At 38.3% G+C, this 19,233-nt stretch overlaps 1 protein-coding gene across 1 annotated transcript; it reads right to left on the bottom strand.

Moving 5' to 3' along the window:
* Window positions 1-7,962: 7,962 nt before the first annotated feature.
* On the bottom strand, window positions 7,963-18,666 carry opn5 (opsin 5). Its single transcript, XM_030772764.1, has 6 exons — window positions 18,534-18,666; window positions 11,753-11,872; window positions 9,220-9,390; window positions 8,765-9,099; window positions 8,269-8,513; window positions 7,963-8,026 (listed from the first exon to the last, which is right to left on the bottom strand). Exons 1-6 carry the CDS (start codon window positions 18,664-18,666, stop codon window positions 7,963-7,965), a joined length of 1,068 nt encoding a protein of 355 aa, XP_030628624.1.
* Window positions 18,667-19,233: the final 567 nt, after the last annotated feature.

The following is a 19,233-nucleotide window of genomic DNA, read 5'->3' as shown; positions in this document are numbered from 1 at the left end:
CAGGACTCGGTAGGAGCGCAATTAAACTTTTATCAGTGGGGAAATATTGTGTAAACAATGAAAATAGTCAGTAATAGAAGAAAGTAAATAGAGGGAAAAAAGGGAAATTCTGAAACCTCCCCGCTTCCCCCAGAATTTTCTTGTCAAGTGTAATTGCACTTTCAAAGTTTGCACATCACCTCTTTCATGATGTGCAATCCTGTAATCCTGTTGATTATAAGGCAAGTTCATTCTCTGTCATTTGTTTGCCAGCTAACTTAGAGCATTTGTAGAATTCTTCTACTGAGTTAACTCAATATATAACAGCTTGCTAGTAAGCACAAAAATTCTAAGGATTCAAAAAAATGTACTCATACGCTGAGGCCTAAGATTAGGAGCAATGTATGAAGATTTTTTAGCCATAAGAGTACTCTCAACTTCCAGTATTTAAGAGTGCATCAGAGGTGTCTCTAACTGTAGCAAAAGATGTCAGAACTGAGATAGAGGACATGGTGTAGCGCACCCTCCATGCTCAGAAAGACGAGCTAGAATTGTCTGATAATGCAGAGCTCATTAAAAGGTATCAGGTCAATCATGATTGGGTCCTTTATTTCACTGATGTCATGGGTGTGGGACTCAACCTGTTATCGTTGAGACCACAGCTTATTAAATGTAGGCTTTTTCATTTTTTATGACTCCACACAAATGTATCCACCGCTTGGCAATACATTAAATGTCCAACAGAGTTGGGTGAGTTTTCTGATTAGGTGGTTGACAAGTTTTCTGAATATTTCGAGTGAACACTGGCTTCTCCACAACATGAAAATGTAACTAATTTTTTTTTTATTCCTTTGAAATGAGAGGTCTGATTGTGGATAGCTCACCTCTTTTGCGGTTCCATTGGGTTTTGCAGTTCTGTTGGGTTGGTCTTTTGCAGTTCTACTGGGTTGTACTATAGGAGAGCCTGAAGAGCATGATCAGCTGAACAACAGCAGCCTGTTTTCAGTAAGCGAGATATTGTCTTTCAGTCCAATATGAATGGATTCATTGTGAGAGATAATGATATAAATAATAAAAACATAACAACAGTGAATTTGATTATTTATTTATCCTTTATTCAGCATCCAAATAACAGAGTTGGGTAATCTGTCATTCCAAATGACAAAATTTGTGATTCCCTTTAAATAGAATCATTTGCTCAAACCACAGTAGTGACACAGTAGTACATTTGTATCTGTTCCCTAGGAAAAAGACTGCTGTCCTATGAGAGGAGTTCAAGGAAACGTTGGACGTCCCCACCTCCCTTGTGTCAATTGTGTCATGGCTACAGTGGAGGTGGACCCAAACACATGACATGGTTGAAAATGATTAACAAAAAGGAGGACTTTGCTTACAAAAAAGGCAAATAAGCAGGTGCAAAACAGGAGCCAAGACCAGTGACAAAAGGTGCAGCCAAACAGAGTGTATCCAAACACAAACATCAATAGACAAAGACAGGTTAAACACAAGGGCTTTAATACACAAGGGGGACCAATCAGGGTAAACATGACTGGTTAAACTCAACGGGGTGAAACAAGGCTAATAAATAAGATGAACAGAATCAGGTGAGGGGCAGAGACAGACACAAGGAACAGGAGCACAAGACATGTCAAAACAAAAGTCCAAAACAAGGTGCAGACCGTGACAAAGTGATGGTAAACAAGTGGTTATCTGAAGTCCAACATCCTCTGGATCACAATTCTGCAAGTGTCCTCTTTAGCCATATTACTGTCGCAGGTTCAACAATGTTGGAGGTTGCAACAGAGGAAGTTATAAGTGGATTATACTTTTGGAAAACCTCATGACAAAGCACACTTGAGATCACACTAAACATTTAACTTTGTGGGGCAATACGTTTGGGAATTCTTCTCCATAGATTTGTCAGAGACAAGGATTTTTCACCAAGCAGTTATCCCACAAGACCTTTGGCAGAACCCCAGATGACAAGAGGTCTACATTCATTCAATAGTTGTACAGAGCAAGGCATGCCTTAGGCTTTGTCATGAGCTGTCAGAGGATGTATAAGCAGAATTTATCCGTGCAGTTTTTACAATGGACGCTCTTCCAGTACCATTGGAGCATTCAGTTGTACAAACAGTTCCGCCCTTTAAACACACTCAGTGCCACACCCTGTTAAGTCACTCCCACACGTTGCACCTAGGAGTCATCAGCCGGTAGTCCTCTGAAATGACTGCCTAGGTGAATGCCACATCCCAGTCCCCCTCAGCTGCCTGTGCATGACATCCCACTGTTCTTTATCAATAGATCTGGGTCCTTCAAGGTTTCCAGGGCTGGTTGCAAAAAACAGGCGGAGGTTCCGCAGGCTGAGGAGACCCAAATGATTTTTCATGATTTGGTGATTATGGTATGCTAATTATGTATTAATTAAATTAGAGTAATTTGATGACGTGTATTTATTGATGCCTTTTTTATTTCGCTTCCAGGCCAGCAGTATGCAAGCGTCACAGCCTATAAATAGGCTAATAAGCTTCTAAGTGTTAAGTTGTAAACTTATGTTTGATCTTCTTTTTAGACATTCCCTCTCACCAAAGAACTTGGACAACTGTAGTCACATCCATGTCATGCACCAAATGGCGATCAGAAGGAATATGATTGCAAAGAAATTCTTTTTGAAGTTGCAGAAATCAGATGCCTTCCCCACACTGAAGTGTGTTATAGGGTAACTGTCAGCTGTGATGGCCTATCCCCTGGAATATAAGCACTGATATCGAGTTTATGAAGGTGCGTGGGTAGAAGCCTCAAGTAGAAACACAGTAGAAACACAGCTTGCTGCTCATTGGACAGTGGCACCTGTAGCTCATGGAAGCTCATCAGCAGGAGTCTGGGGAGGGGAGGAGAGTGTGCTGTGACAGTGTTTGGGAAACACTTCAGCCCAGTTCCCTAGACTCTGCTGACCCACTGCTAGAAATGACTAACGCCAGCTGAGTGGACCAGAGGAGAGACAGTGCTGAGGCCAGTTTTGGATGCAGGTCTCTTCCCAGTTCCCAAACCTGTTGCCAAGCGCCTCCCACCAGCTGAGATTGTTACTCAGCTGCAGCAGGAAGTGACTGTCGCCAGACTCAGCTGAACTGCTACTGGAGGTAACCGCTGCTGGCTGGGCAGAACACAGGAGAGATACTCACTGGTTGACCAAGAGACCATGCTTCGGCTCCTGGCCCAATTGTCTCTAGTTTGGTTTTGTAAAATAAAACATCCTTTTCAGGGCTGAAATGGTTACCTGGCTCATGTCTCCTTTCCACCCTATGACACAGTGTTCTGCGGCTGGGGCATGAGTTATCAGGCAACATGCAGATATTTGCTCATATATTGAACCCACTCTTGCATTGTCTCACCAAAATTCAATTCTTGCAGTCAGAATGGCCCTATAACCTCTTCTTTGTTTGCCTTACACTGCCAAACCTACTCACTGCAGGGATGCACAGGCACAGTTTTGTAAGTGTGTCTTCTCATCCTTCTTCTTTTTTCCCTTTTGCAGTCTATATCTTTTGTAACTCTCTTCTATATCTTTATTTTACCCTGAGAAAGACAGGCAAGGTAACTAAATGCAGTGTCCCATAAGCACTGCAACTTCATATCACAACTGTGCACCATCCATTGATCCTGCTCCCAGAAAAGAAAAAGTGGTTGGACCCATGCGGCTGTCCACATTACAACCTGTATAGTATCACTGAGCAATGAAAATGTGCTTGGAAAAGAGTGGTGCTTGAGCAAAGACACCCAAATCAACACCAGTGACCACCACAACCTTAGATGGGAGAGTGATCCTGGACTACGTACCCTTCCATGGACACAAGAACAGTGGGGTTCCACTGGAACTCCAGTAACAGTTGGCAGATGTAGAGCTAAGGTATGTGGCAAATGTTGGCAAATGTATTGGTATTTGAACAGTGACCCCTAGATGCACCACATGGCTGTGCCTTAACAAGGTGTGGTACAGAGACTGAACTGTGTGTATGAGTGGATGTTCTGGTGGTGCCATTAGAGCATCTGCTATAAAAACTGTGCACTGGTAAATCCTAGAGGTGTCTGTAGTCTGAGACCTTCTCACCCTGGTGGATGTTGAAAAACAGCCATAACACTGAATGCCATTATATTGCATTGGAAAAACTCCCAAAATGTGCGGACATAATCTTTTATTACTTACTGATACACGCAGATTTCAACCAAATGAACTCACATTGGAAAACTTTCATAATCTGGTTGTCTGGTTGTCCTTGAATGTGTATGTATATGTCTGTGAGTGTGTGTGTGCGTGTGTGTGTGCACGCGCACGCGCTCAGAGCAAAGAAGACAGGCTGGGATCTGAATTGGAAAATATGTAATGTGCACACTCTTGCAAGAAGGCATCAAATCCAGCCACCTTTGTGTAGTCGCAGTAAATGTATTCTCTGATATCTTTTGCACTTTACACAGCAATTTTTGTGATTGATAAAAACACAGAGTGCTTTTATGATCATTGACAGTGTAATTCATTTTAACTGGAAATGATGACCAGAAAACAAATGCACAGGAGAAAAAGAAGAGTACAATATTATAATATGGTGGATATTTTTGTGTTTGTTAGTTTGTATATATGAGAACAAAATGAACCCCAGCGAATAAAATATACTCCCTTTGTCCTTTCCTGAGGAACAGACCCAGGATCTTAAAAGTTATGCTTTATACAAGACATTATCATATTGTAATGTGTCCCTGATCCTTTTTAGTGTTTATTTCATAATATTCCAGGAATAAGTGTAAGGGTTTCTATATAAACTGTAACTGTAATGACATTGAAAGCTTACATTTATAAAATGTCTTTATAAATGCATTTATAAAAGTCTTAAATGCATTACATCATATTTGAATGTATATTCACTCAGGTTTTTTAAAATTTTATTTGATATATCCAGTGTATCCAGTGGTGTTTCTACAATTTTCAGTAAACACTGTTAACCTGATGTCAACTTAAATTCTGCAACAGTAATCTGAAACCGAATGAATTTCACTAAAACGGAGAAAGTTTCTGGCTGCAGTATGGGATCTTGGAAATATTGCCATTCATTTTTATTCATTTTGTTCCTGTATGTTTCATGCACAACACTAGTATTGTAACTGTATACCCTGTTCATGTGTTATGAATTTTTTATGAGTAAAAGCTAGGTGTGTTCAATTAAACTGGCAAATACTCAATTAGCTGACTGATGGGAGCCAGTAAAAAAAAAAGTAAAATCCCAGTTTAATAATCATTATTGCAGAGCAGAAAAAAAAAATTAAAAAGAAAAGAAAATAAAGGCTGAAAAGCAATAAAATAATGCAAGCTGAATGGTGTATGTTGTAAATGTAACAGTTCCTGTGGTGTTGCCATATAGAGCCCAAGATATTGTGGTTCTTTGCTTTCTCTGATAATGAATTCACTTTAGAAATACACACACAAAACTGATAAAACAGGGGAAAAAAGACAGGACTGGTTGTCTTGGCAATATAAAAATGTGGTGATTCTTGATATAATTTTTTTAAAAAAAGGCAAGTAACAAGTGAAACAAAACAAACAGTTCCTGAGTTTCAGAAAGTGTTTTTTGGACTTCAGACTTATACCTACTCACCATTCACCTCAGTTATGCATATTCAACATGGATGAGTTCATAAACATGATCGAAAAAATGGAGATGTTAACGTGACAAAATCAGTACAACTTTCATCAGACTCTTTTCAGTTTAGACAAGGAAAATTATAGTACAGAACAAGCACACATATTCCACACATTTCATACTTAACAATAACAACAACAACAGTGGCAACAACAACAAAAGTGAAGGCGACAGAGACCATGTTTTGGTTAAGTGAAGCACAAAGCTTTGGATGAAAAAAGAAAAAAAGAAATCAAGAGCAGGTCAGACATGGCAGGCGATATTGCTTTTCTTTGTTGAGTGAGATTTTTTTTTTTCTATTTAGACTGATCTATCTAGAGTCAAGCTGGACCCATGAGAGTGAGCTGAGTTTCTGTTAATGATCTTATTTTAACTATATGAGATCTTTTGATTACAAGGGTTTGTAGGACAGCTCATGAATACTAGTGTGCCGAAGGGGGGAAGAGATCTGTCTTGAAAATTTTTCACAAGTAGGAAATTTAGAAAGGATTGTTACATTCTTACATTTAGAAAGTAAGATACATTCTTTGACAAAATAAGCATTTAAAAAGTATATACAGCATGTTTCAGTAATAATAATATTCACCTGACCACACAAAAGAGTGAAAGTGTGATAGTCACTATGCACAAATATAATTCTTGCAAAAATATTGATCTCATCATTCACGTGAAACAATCTACCCTTGCCAGATCCTCCAATAATTTCAGAATATGCTGTCTTTTAGTATGAGGTATCATCATTTTTATGCATTACAGCCAACTGTTTTCAATAGAATTAAATACAGACACTAAATAGTGATGTCATTGAAATTAAGAACTAGATGAGTCTTACAAATGTGGAATTGTATGATTTCTATATTTCAGAATAGCTAAGTTACACAGAGATTCACACCTCTGTCTCCCTCTATCTTTCTCTCTTTCTCTGTGTTCTTGTTTATTTTTGCATATTAATCATCTCATTAACATTCACAAAAATTGTGCACATACCACTAGTTAAGTCAAGCCAATAGTATAAACATGTAGGAAGCAGATGTTGAGCCCAGGTCTTAAATACAGTGAAAAATGACAAAAAAAAGAAAAAAAATTAGAGTTGTTATTCAATATGTCAGTGTATGTTCAAACATATCAGTCAATGGCTACCATAAAAACAGTTTCAGTGATGTGACCCAAACAGGCATTGTCTTTTACAGTATAAATATGCAACTTTAATACAATAAAATTCATTGATTTTTAATCAGCTATGATTCGAGGTAGGTTTGGTGTTATCCTTTGAAAATTAAGATTGATGTGATTTATAGTAAGTCAGTTTCGAAATAAATATTTTAGTATGAGACCCTGAAAGCAGAATATCACCGACATTTGCTGGAGTAAATGCTATTGTTTTTATGATTAAAATGTTTGTGATTTTGACAGGGAAGGGACCAGCTGGTCTCATAGTTCTTCTTTTAAGCTGTGCTTCTATGTATCTGAGACATTTAAATCTTTGGTAAAGCATCAGTGAGTCAGCAGTCAACTTATGGTATTTTGCTTCTCAAACCTCTCTCAAAAGGATTAATACGTTTTCATATCTAACAGAGACAACGGTGACATGAATTGCAAAAGACATGACGGTAACCAGTGTAATCAGGTCAAAGCAGGGACAGTATGTTTCCACTCAGTGTGAAAAGGGTGTTATAGTTGGAGATTGATGCAGCCCAGCAGTGGAAAAGCTTCTCAAAAAAAACCAAAAAAACATTTGCGTCCCCTTGTGATCCTCATCTCTTTTTCTTTTTCTTTTTTCTAAGCTCTTTAAATGTGCTGTGTGTGCCTGTCATGACAAGTTCAGGCTCTATACACTAATATCAAGTGAGAGATGTGCACTGTAGTTTGATCTTTATCAGAAAAGTGCTACTATGCTACCGACATGCACACCTCATCAGTCTTAACAAAGCACTCGAGTAGCTCTGCTCCGTTCACTGCTCCCGGAATAGGACACGTGTGTGGTCTAGTAACATACACAAACTGCTGCTGCAGGTGAAGGAATACAAAAACACACAGTAAACTATATAAAATATAAAAATACATATCCTTTATACCACAGACACCTTGTATACACACACACACACACACACACATCCACCCACACACACACACACACTCGAGATTACACATAGACATTCGAAAACCGTGTGACTCAGTGAGATGCGGAGTGCAGCTGAGCTTGTGGTGACTAATGTGCTGAGAGTGTCCAAAGTCCTTCCACAGGCTCAGTGAGAGTTTGACTACTGTTTTTTTTTCTGTCTTTCTTTCTTTCTTATATTTCAACGCGAGCCTCGTTGGCAGGCCTCTCCTTCAGGGATGCAGAGATTGAGTAAAATCTGAGAGAGAGAGAGTCAAAGAGAATGTTACAGTTCAATTAATGAGATGTTATTGTATTCAATAACATATTTTTTTACTATGTAAGAAAAAATCAGTAGAAAAGCATGTGTTTCTTGCCTCTCAGGATTTTTATAGAAAATGTATTAGTTTTGCTATCTTTACAAAAGCAATATCTAAAATAATTGAAACATTTACAGAAAAGAGAGCTAAAATAATATTGTAATATAAAATGCGTCTTTACCTCGATGTCTTGTAATGTCTCTTTTTCTTCAGAGCTTTGAAACAGGATGATTTTGCACAGTTTTTATTGCAGTCAATGACTTGGTATATGATTGGATTATACATGGCAGAGGACTTTGCCAACAAGGTGGGTATCACGGAAACGGGAATAGGCACTGAATCAGGTTCTCCAAATGCAGACACCACGGACACCACAGCATAAGGAATCCATGCTATCAGAAACCCAGCACAGATTAACATTGCCACCTGGAGGACACAAGCACAATTTCAGCGTAAGTAAATGCGGAATGTGTGTAAACACTGTTATCAGCAACGACAACAGCTTATGGAGATATGGTGTGTCACCTTTGTGGTATCGTAATGGCTTCGTGGTAATGCATGCAATTATTAAATAAATGGCGATTCTTTCTTTCTCTCTGTCTCTCACACGCATTTGCATACACATGCACGCGCACACGCACACGCACACACACACACGCAAACACATACACACACACCTTTGTAAGCTTCATCTCCAGGTTGTGGTTGTTCTTATTCCGAGTATCAAAATGGGATACTTCTTTGGCAGAAGACTTAACCTTGAAGATAATCCTGACGTAGGAGAAGACAATGATCCCAGTGGGCAGGACAAGGCAAAAGAAGAGGATGGACATGACGAAGCTCTGGCCCGACACTGAGGCCTGGGCCAGCCACCAGTCCAACGTACATGACGTACCAAAGGGCTCAGGGGCATAGCTGCCCCAGCCAACCAGTGGCATGGTGGCCCAGAAGGCAGCATAAAACCAGATGAAAACCAGACACAGGAAGGCATGGTGACGTTTAACCCACGTACCTGTGGAGAAAAGGGGGGGGGGGGTCAGAGTGAATGAGGAGGTTACCCAAGAGTTATCTAAGAACTGAATACTTAGATAGACTTGTGCAACGAATCAGTGCAGTAACTGTGGAGTATTACCATATCTTAGATGACAGATCTTCAAATAGCGGTCCAGGCTGACGATTGTCATGGTTATGAGACTGCCGCACCCAAAAAAGAAGCCCGCCCAGCCGTAGAAACGACAGCCTTCCCAGCCAAAGAGCCAGCGATGAGCGAAACTGGAGACTATAAAGAATGGCTTGCCTGTGACTGGAAAAAATATGAGCCCATTCACATGAGTAATGGAATTTCAGAATTACATGAATTGTCATGAACAACAACAAATTTGATTCTGCTGTTCCAGGAACTCCTGCCTCCAGAAAAAAAAATACCCCTGTATGAGATTGGTTTGATAAATGTATTTACAAAACTCGAACAATGATACATTTGTGCTGGGTTTATCTTTCAAGGATTAAACACAGTCCATGGGATACACACCAGCCTATAAAAACTTCAGCAAATTATTAATAAACAAGAAAAGCTTTTCTAATGTATATCACATGTTTACAGGCCAATTCTGATACTGATGCAGATAATTCTGTCATATGATGTTCTGTAGATATACACTGGAACACCTAACGCAACAAGAAAAACAATAATAATAACAATAGTAAATGAGTATTATACTTAATATCAAACAACATTAATAAAAAAATAAATATACAAAGAAAAAAAGATGAAAAGACAGCAAGCACACATTAAACATAGTGATGTCAGCTATATGAACACACACTCAGTTCTATTTGCGGACACATAGCTGAGAAGAATACACATGGCTGCTGCATGTAGAGTTACCTATGTACAGAACTGTAGAATGAGAACTATGGCAACACTGTGTAACCACAGAGATGCCACATTCCTGCTCAAGAAAAGAAAAGAAAAGAAAAGAAAAGGAAAGGAAAAACAAGTAAAGCTGATTCCCATGACCACAGTGTTAGTGTACGGGTGGCACATGCCATCTCTGCGCCAGACAGACGGACGGGCTGGGAGGTGAGGGGAGAGGAGGAAAGCTCCAGCCCAATCCTGCGCAAATGTGACGTTTTTACGCGACCTACAACGTCCTCCCATAACAAAAGCCCTATTCTCTTCCTCATAGGCTCGGTCAGGACCCTGAAAATGGCTGCTATGTTAGCTAGGCCTGGCCCTCATGTGAATGAAGCATGTGTGTTGGCTTGTCCTCCTAAGACATGCTGGGAGACACTAACCCATTAGCTTGCTTGCCTGGAGTAGGACCTATTCATGGAAAAAAAAAGTTTTCAGTCTCATGAACTGATGCTGTAGAATGGCTGTGGGAACAATGAGTGCATAGACAGATAGCCAGAGAGCCTTGGGCTAAGTTTAGAAAGCTTGACAAGGGTGTTTAAACAGAGAGTGCCTTTATTGATGGATTAGCTCTGATCTGCTTTTCCGAACCCCGGACATCACCGGTGTTGTTTAAGTCGTACCAAGAGTTTAAGGGCTTTACTGCTGACATGGGGCAGACCTGACACACTTCTGTGTCTCAACAGTTTTTTCATCAACTTTCATAACTGATTATGAAATGTTACGATAGGGTAGTCCTGAAAAAACAAGACACAGTACCAAAGTCTAAGTGTCAAGGCCAGTAAAATATATTTTAAATTCTGCGGTAAATGAACAGGTCCGCCCATGTGTCCCATGTGTCTGATGAGAAAAAAAAAAAAGATTTTAAGTAACACCAGTGCATCACATGTTTTCTTCTTCTATGCACTGTACTGTCTCTTATTCAAGTTAGCAGCCACTACTCGTGGTTTGCAGAAAATAATGTAATGTATTATGATTTGTGAATGCTGTCACAACCCAAGAGTCTTGTAAATGAGTTGGTAAACCTTTATGGAACATTAACTGTACTTAATGAATGTGAAGACAGGCAGGATCTAAATTACTGCTCCATTCAGGCGCCCTATTCTTGAACTTTTGGAACACTAAAGTTGTGCACTTACTCAGCTCTCCACCGGGTGGGGACAGAGAGCACTCCTGAATGCCAAACTTTCCATTCTGAAAAACAGGGGGTTCTCTACCGGTGGTATAAAAAGAGGGGGTGTTTGCATAAAAGTGTGTGTATTTTTGATTTTTGCTTTTTGACTTCGTTGCTGAAACTAATGGTGTGAACAGATAATCTTCCTCCAATATATCACCTAAAGGTGCTTTTTAAATGTATGAAATGAATGTTCAAAAATCCTAGAAACAAACATGATAATCAGAATCTCTATCTATGTTTGCTTCCGGTGAATTCAAAATCATATAAAACTACGTGACATTGTAACATTGTCTTATAAAGGCCTTGATGCAGTAAGTCTGCCATGAACGAAATTTTAACTAACAGTCAAAAATATTAGCAACACAGCACTGAAAGACCTTGTATGATAAATTGCAGAGAAAAGCAGAGACTTGGTCATTGCTGTACAATTGGTCAGAACATACACCAATAAACCAGTCACAGAGAGACTGCCTTTGTCACTTACTCTTCTTCATTTCCAGTGACATTTCACTTTATTTCTTTTGAAATGTGGGTAGTAAAATCTACAGTGTATCACAGTAAATAGAGGGTTACCTGATATTCCAAAGTCGAAGATGGCTAAATTCAGTGTCATGAACTCTGGAGGTTTTAATTTGGTCTTCCGTTTGAAGGTCATATATATGACATAGCCATTCCCTGTGGCTGACATGACCCCTGGACAAAACAAAAGGGAAAATGACAGCTTGTCATTTTTCAAAGCGACGGTACTAAATTGTTTTTTGTTTTTTTTTACATTAAAGTGCAAGTAGTACTGGCGAGTGTACTGTTAATATTACATTACGTATGTTCAATATTACACCAGCTCCGTACAAGTGTGAAAATCTTGAAATTTCTTATTCATTCATTGTTATTCAGACACAAATTGAAACAACTTTGAGCAGTATCTTGACAAAATACAAGAATTCACAGTGAGACATAGCAGTAAACATATGCAATGTATTTCCACATGGAACAGACTGGGTTAAAAAATACAACTTGGAGAAACTGAAGCCCACTCTACACATGCACAAAAGGAGATGAGGGTTTCCTCAGCAACGGTGTAATATTTCTCCAAGCAACACCTGAGATAAAAACACTCAAGGACAACTCATTGATTACTCTGAACACCTTGCTGATAAAATGGCCTAAAACTACACATAGCAACATAATTGCTTCTTGCTATTGACATAATTTTTTCTCCAAGCAAAAAAGCTCTAATAAACTATGGATTTCATGACAATAACAGCTGCTTCACATCCATCCCTTAGAATTTTAATAAATTTTGGCCACTTCAAAACAGATATTGTGTCAAAAAGAATAGATTTACTGCTTTCTTACATAGCATGTTGGCCTTTAAAGGTATTGAACTGAAGAGGAAGAAATGTTTTTGTAGGCGTTTCAAAATAAGAGTAAGGTAAGACTAAATTGAGGTCACACAGTACACAGACCTGAGACTATCTTGCTGTCTGTTAAGATGTGTTTTTTTCTAACTGAAATTTCTGATTTTCTGTACTTCTGCAATCACCCCGTCCTGCATCAGCTGAGTGACCCAGTATTTTTTTTACACAAAGATACTTATTTTCAGTGAGTGGGAAAAAGATGAATAATCTCTTTCATTCCAATGTCCTCACATGATACCCATTGATCAGGCATGTTAAAATTTAAAACTATTACTCTCTTTCACTGTTTTGAATCTTTTTTTTTTTTGGGTGGGGTACATGGGAGCATTTGGAGTTCAACCAAAGAAGATTCTGAGAATCACCTTACTTTTGACTTCACTTGTGACCTTTATTTGAAAGTGGTCTCACACACACACACACACACACACACACACACACACATTCGGATGAAACACTTGGATGCTATGGCAACCTGTAGACAAGTTTTCAAATATTTAAAAAATCCACACTTTAAAACCATGTTTCCGAACTTATTAAAACCACAATGTAACCATGACAATGATAAACAATTATTCAGTTCCTTCACAGAAAGTCAGCTGTTCTATCACAGAGCCTTATATGACAAAGAGAGAAAGCTAATATGGAGAAAGCTATGGACTGAGTAGCAGGTTGAGTAGCAGACATTTTCATCTGTATGTACAATACACAGGGCAAGATTTTTTTTTACTCAGCTTTACTCCTATATGGATACTGAGGGAGTAAACTCTGGGAGATAGGAAGCAAGACATACTGTAAAATGAATATGAATTTCTTGTGACTTCTTTGTCCACTGTACCTTGTTTCACCTTTCTAGCACCATGATAACATATAAAGGTATTAAACTGGATTAAGCATGTGAATGCAGAGCACATGAGGGAGTGAAGGAAGAGTTAAATACCTCTGACAATACTAAGTAGCCTGTAAACAAGTCTGACAAGATCAAAAGACTTTTATAATTGCAACTTGAGTTATAGGAAAAGCAAGACAAAATTCAGTGGTTAGTTTTTGATTTTTGTGATTTATATTAAATGCATTCAGCCATGACTGGAAATGAACATCCATTTCAGTAGACACGTGTACAGCATGGGACTACTCCTTCTTCAGACAAAAAAAGAGAGAAGGTTTATAATGAGCAAATGTATCTGATTCTTCTCTTGACATTTGCAGCAGAGATGTGTCAGGGCTCGTGGAGATTATCAGGCAGAGATAAAGCTTGTGATAGTATTGACTATTCATCACACCTAAGTGGAAAATCAAATTACTTCCTCTGTCAGACCAAAGTTATTTCTGGAGTGAACTGCACACAGCATCACAGCAACTTTTAGTATAAATGATGTTTTTGAAGTCAAAGCATATCTGAATTATTCCAGTCTCTAGAAGTTCCAATATAGATGACAATACCTCAGTCTGTTATGTAAAAAATACATGTTGTAAAAAAGAAAAAAAAAAGTATAAATATGCTACTTCCTAATGTAGCACATAGTGAACATACAAAAAAAATCTTTATATGTGTTTCAAAATAAGAAAGAATTCAAAAAGGCAAGACTAAATTGAGGTCACACAGTACACAGACCTGAGACTATCTTGTTGTCTATTAGCAAAAAAAAGATAAGTTAATAAGTCCTTCCATTTGGAATCAGTGGTACCACCTGTAAAAGGTTTTCACTGAATTGCAGTTTTTACAAAATATACGTTCTCATAAGAAGGAAATACAGCCAATGTACTAATACATTCATCTACGAGTGGTGTGAATCAGTAATCAAGACACTGTTGATGTCTGACTGAAAACAGCGGCAACTGAAAGTGTACCCCTGTGGACTTTGGTACATTTCATTATGTAACAGCATGGAGTCATACTGTATCGCACTGAGATGTATTGTTTTAAATACTTTACTATGTTAAAGTTTTAAAAAATCCGTATAAAACTATTGTAACTATATACTATACTACACTAAACTATATAATAACTATACACTAATAACTATAAATAATTTGCATAAGCATGTTTATATTGGGCAGTGGTGCCATCAGCAGAAAATACTGGCATAACACTCTTCCAGTTCTGCACATGGACACTTTTTGTCCATTCTTTATTGCATTTTAAAGCTACTGTAGTGTACAGCTGTAGCGTCGGCCATACTGTATACTTATCCAGGGTCATGATCCTGTTGGTGTGATATTCTTCTTTCACATAGTAAGTTTCTTAAAGGCTGCCACTACAAGTTTTTCTCTATGATGTGTTTGCTAGTAATTTGCTGCATCCATTTTCCAGGCTCTGACACAGCAAAGCATCCACAGAACATGACGCTATGATCATTCTGTTTTCCACTGGGGAGAGTATTTGAACCAATCGGCTGACTGAATCCTCTTTCACTTGATCTCAGAGTCTCCCATAAGCCCTCTGGGAAACTCTAGTTGACATCTGATGAAAGCTTTTTTTTTTAAACTTTGTCTTCACGTTGCCACATTTTTGGGGGGTAGCTATGATAATCAACTGCCAGTTCTCTCAAAAGTAAGTGTTTTTGAGTAGAACACTTCAAACACCTTCATTGTGCACTCAGCTAATTGGTTACAGCATGGTATATTTGGGTATGTCACAAAGGGGTCATTTTCATTATTATTGTAATTTAAGAAGATCTGAAAAATTACGTTTTTGCTATCTTTGATTCAATAAAGGCCAATCAGTAATCATAAATTCCAATTAAATACATAACGCTGTTATGCTACAGCAGAAGACCACATGTCAATGTTTAAAGGGGGATGAATACTTCTGATAGCGACACAATGCGTACAGCTATAAGGAGATAAAATTTAGTATCTTAAAGGTCTTCAGCATGCATTTTCATAGATAAAAGTCAATCAGAAAGACTTTTAAGACTTTGCTGCAAGTAGAAAGCTATTGTTGTGCTAGTTCATACACTGAAAAAAGGTGAATGAAGGCACATCTAATTTACTTAACAGCAGTTCATTAATTTTCCACCTTTGAGTTTCTCCCCTGAACCTGATTTAATCTATTTGAAGTCATAGAGGTAAAATCTGAAAACGGAATTGGTTAAATATAGCCACCAATAGAAATGAGAGAAATTCAACCTGAGTGTGAGCTGCTGTTAAAGATGAAGAAGAGGGAAAAAGAGAAAGAAGCTTTTGGTTGGAATTTTTTATCGATTTCTGTGGAAGACAAGGATAACACATATTTAAGGTTTAAATAATCATTAAGCTATTGGATGGTGCAGTGGAAAAGATGCCAGCCCATCACTGTAGAGACTCAAGTTTGTAACCTGATAGCAGTGTTCCCAGCTTAGCCTATCACCCAAAAAGGCAAAACTGGGAGTACTCATGGGTGGGCAGCCCGCTCTGTGTCTCCGCTGTTACTGCCATAGTGATTCCCACTGGTTGGTAAGGGGTGCTAGATCAATGGAGGACAGATCTGGGGAATATAGTGTGAAGTTCTGCATGAATTACATCCTTTGTGGTATAGCTCCATAAATCCAACTACAAAACAATTACATTGGGGATATGCATAAGAACCATGCAGAACTGGTCTAACTCTGCAACTACATTATTCATTGAGTAGATCAGTCTGACTGAATGTGGAGATATTACATTAAATTTACTTGAACAAATAGTGCTGGCTTAACAATACAAACTGGATTAAACTGAAGTGGATATTTCATGCCGACCGAACGCATCTCCATCTCGTAGAAACGATGCACATATCTTTTTCATGTAAATCCAAAAAACTGATTTTTGGTACATACTTATGTGACGACTTAAGGATGTTCGGTTAAGTGTTTACTTTACTGCTTACACAAGCTTACATGATGTGAACCACATCTGTCTTATGCCCATAAAACACACAATTACAGAAAAAAATAGCAATATGAAAAGCGTCAGTGAGTGTATAAGCACTGTTCCAAGTTTGGCTCCATCTCAAGTGAAGAATTAAGTGAAGCCAGATATACACGGTTTAGGGTTCTTGATGGATACTGAGGACCTGTCAGTAAGTGAGAAAACTGGCGAACACTGAATAGTTAGTGAAGATGTGACAATCGTAAAGAACCATTTCACCACTATAGCCAATGAGTAGCAAATCCATATCCTGGAGAGTACATGGTTGAAGGAACAATGGGAATATCAGAGAAAGCCGTGTTTCAAATGGTGACTCATTTGCATGCGTGCATGGAAGAAGCAATCATTCTTCTGAAAGATTAATGTCACGGAATAGAGTATCATGTGAAAATCACTGAGAGGGGAAAAAACAGATCATGTATTCTCTGAAAACAACAACAACAACAACAGAAAATCAACATCCTTCAGGCCTGAAAGCCAACATACAACCAATGAGAAAGTAACTTGATTGGCAGTGTCACACACAGGGATGTCACAGCTGTCAACATAATGGTTTAGTGGAGCTTTCTCTGTTGGCTACCGACTACGAGCTGGGCTAAAACGCCATCTTTTCCCATTTATGAAGGTGCACTGCCAGCTGGGGAAAGCTGAGAGCTGAAAGGCTATCTTAAAAACAGACATGCTTATGACCTCTTTAGGAATGATGAATAATATGGAATAATACCTTCAACCTTGTACATTTAGTTAGACTTTCCCAGTGTTTTTAAAGCGGTAAATAAGCTTACACCATTATAATTATATGCAGACATTCATTTCGCACCGGTAGGTACAAAAAGGTGCTTTGAAGTGAAATTGCCATAATCTGAAATCACAGCACACTCCATCAATCTGTTGTTTATTGTAGGCCTCAAATAGACTTCTTTAATATTCACTGTTCCTGCTTTAAAGCTGTTCTGATGACTAGTATGAGACACTGAAAACAGTATGATCTAGTAGTGATCTTACGGTGGCTACTATTGTCTTTTGGTTTGTGACTTAATGTCATCACCTTTCTATTGCCTGAGTTACATTACAACACAATGTTACAGAATAATTTTATTTTTTGGCTTGAATCACTTTTACTTTGCCAGGTTGTAGACTGTTCCTATCAGAAAAAGAAAAAAGAAGTTGAGAGAGATGTTTCTGCATTCAACTTGACCTGAGAACAGAGGACTGTGGCTACACTGAAGCACAGCAGTGTGTTCTCACAAATATTCACACATAATTGTATGAGTATGTGAAAAGTGTGTCAAATTTGTGTGAAATGCTATGCAGTGAACATGTCTGCAAGAAAATTTATGAATGCTAACCCTATTCTTAACCCTAAAGAACCAAGAGAGTTTTATTAATATTGCAAAACAAATAATCACTGGTGAACGAAGTCGAAATTGATGAATACATTGGGGTTTTGCTTTTATATCAAGCAAAATGATATCCAATCAAATGTGATTTTGGTTGCACTGTGCGACTGTGCAATAGAGACGATAACAGAATGGAGTTATCAGTACATGTATGACATAAATGACAGAAACGATAACAGAATGGAGTTACCAGTACATGTATGACATAAATGAAAAGATGGCCAAATCACTCCTCTGCATTGTTACTGTATCAAGGCAAAGATTCAGGACAGAATAGTGCTTTAAAACACAAATGTCACATTACAGAGCCCAGATCATACAGAACTGTAGCTGACTCTGCCACTGCACGAGATAAACACAAACAGACAATTCAGAAAACTGATAAGAAGAAAAAAAGTAATTGGAAATCAGATGTCTTCTAACCTTGGACTGATCCATGGTCAAACAACAACATTTCAGAGTGCAAATGCCCTTTTGTAGCATGTGCACTGTGTCTTTTGATCTTCTTACTGTGCCAAATGGCCTTTCTGATGTTTTGTCCTCAAACGTAACAGCTGTCCTTGTCATTGATGACTGCAACACGTTTTGAAGATGAAGAAATGTAACAAACCATCACAGACGTCTTCTGCATGCCTAGAGCACTCTTACCTATGATGCAGATGTAGAAAGCAGCCACTATGTCAGCCTCTTTGGACAGTTTTGAGGCAAAGGGATCACCTTGCAGGAGGTAGTGTGGCATATAGCCAGGGTGAACAGTGGTCTCGTTCTCCATTTGGGCCATACTTAGGATTAAGAGAGGCTTCCTGTAAAGATAAGACAGGGTTTTCAGACAAATACAAATACAAGATCTGAACAGTAAAAATTTTGACTGATGTATGACAAGCTATGAAAACATATGCAGCAAGGAGACTACTAAAAGGTTCTCCTGAAAAATGTTATCAATGTAAGAAGAAAAGTCGTTTAATTTAAAATGCAGTGCTTAAAAAAAAATACTGTACTGCTTTGTTCAAATTCTCTTGTCCCATTATTCAGTATCCATATTCTCTATACATACATTCATGAGTAAAAGACAAGAATACGGCACCATGTCTCACTGTATTACTACAATAATTAGCTGCACAGTTACACTGTTTGAATAGGAAACTGGGCAGAGAAAGAGCAATGCAGGCTATGAGGAAATGACATAGCCTATTTGAGGATTAAATTGCACCACTTGCTGACTCACTGAATTGGTGTCCCATCTCATTATGCAATGTATTTATTGTGAATAACACTGTGCAAATAAAACTGCATTGAAGTGAAACATCATTGTAGCCTTCTATATATTATCCTTTTTATGTGAACGGTT

The sequence above is a fragment of the Chanos chanos genome, chromosome 4 (assembly GCF_902362185.1).
Source record: "Chanos chanos chromosome 4, fChaCha1.1, whole genome shotgun sequence".
NCBI classification, from domain to species: Eukaryota; Metazoa; Chordata; class Actinopteri; order Gonorynchiformes; family Chanidae; genus Chanos; species Chanos chanos.
This window is presented reverse-complemented; position numbering and strand designations above follow the sequence as displayed.

What these genes read in the sequence shown, in the direction of transcription:
- opn5 (XM_030772764.1), bottom strand. Translation starts at nt 18,666, where the DNA reads ATGGCCCAAATGGAGAACGAGACCACTGTTCACCCTGGCTATATGCCA. An exon ending in GATCTGTCATCTAAGATATG is followed by an intron (nt 9,100 to 9,219) that starts GTAATACTCCAC and finishes TTTTCTCCACAG; the next exon opens with GTACGTGGGTTAAACGTCAC. An exon ending in TGGAGATGAAGCTTACAAAG is followed by an intron (nt 8,514 to 8,764) that starts GTGTGTGTGTAT and finishes TGTGTCCTCCAG; the next exon opens with GTGGCAATGTTAATCTGTGC.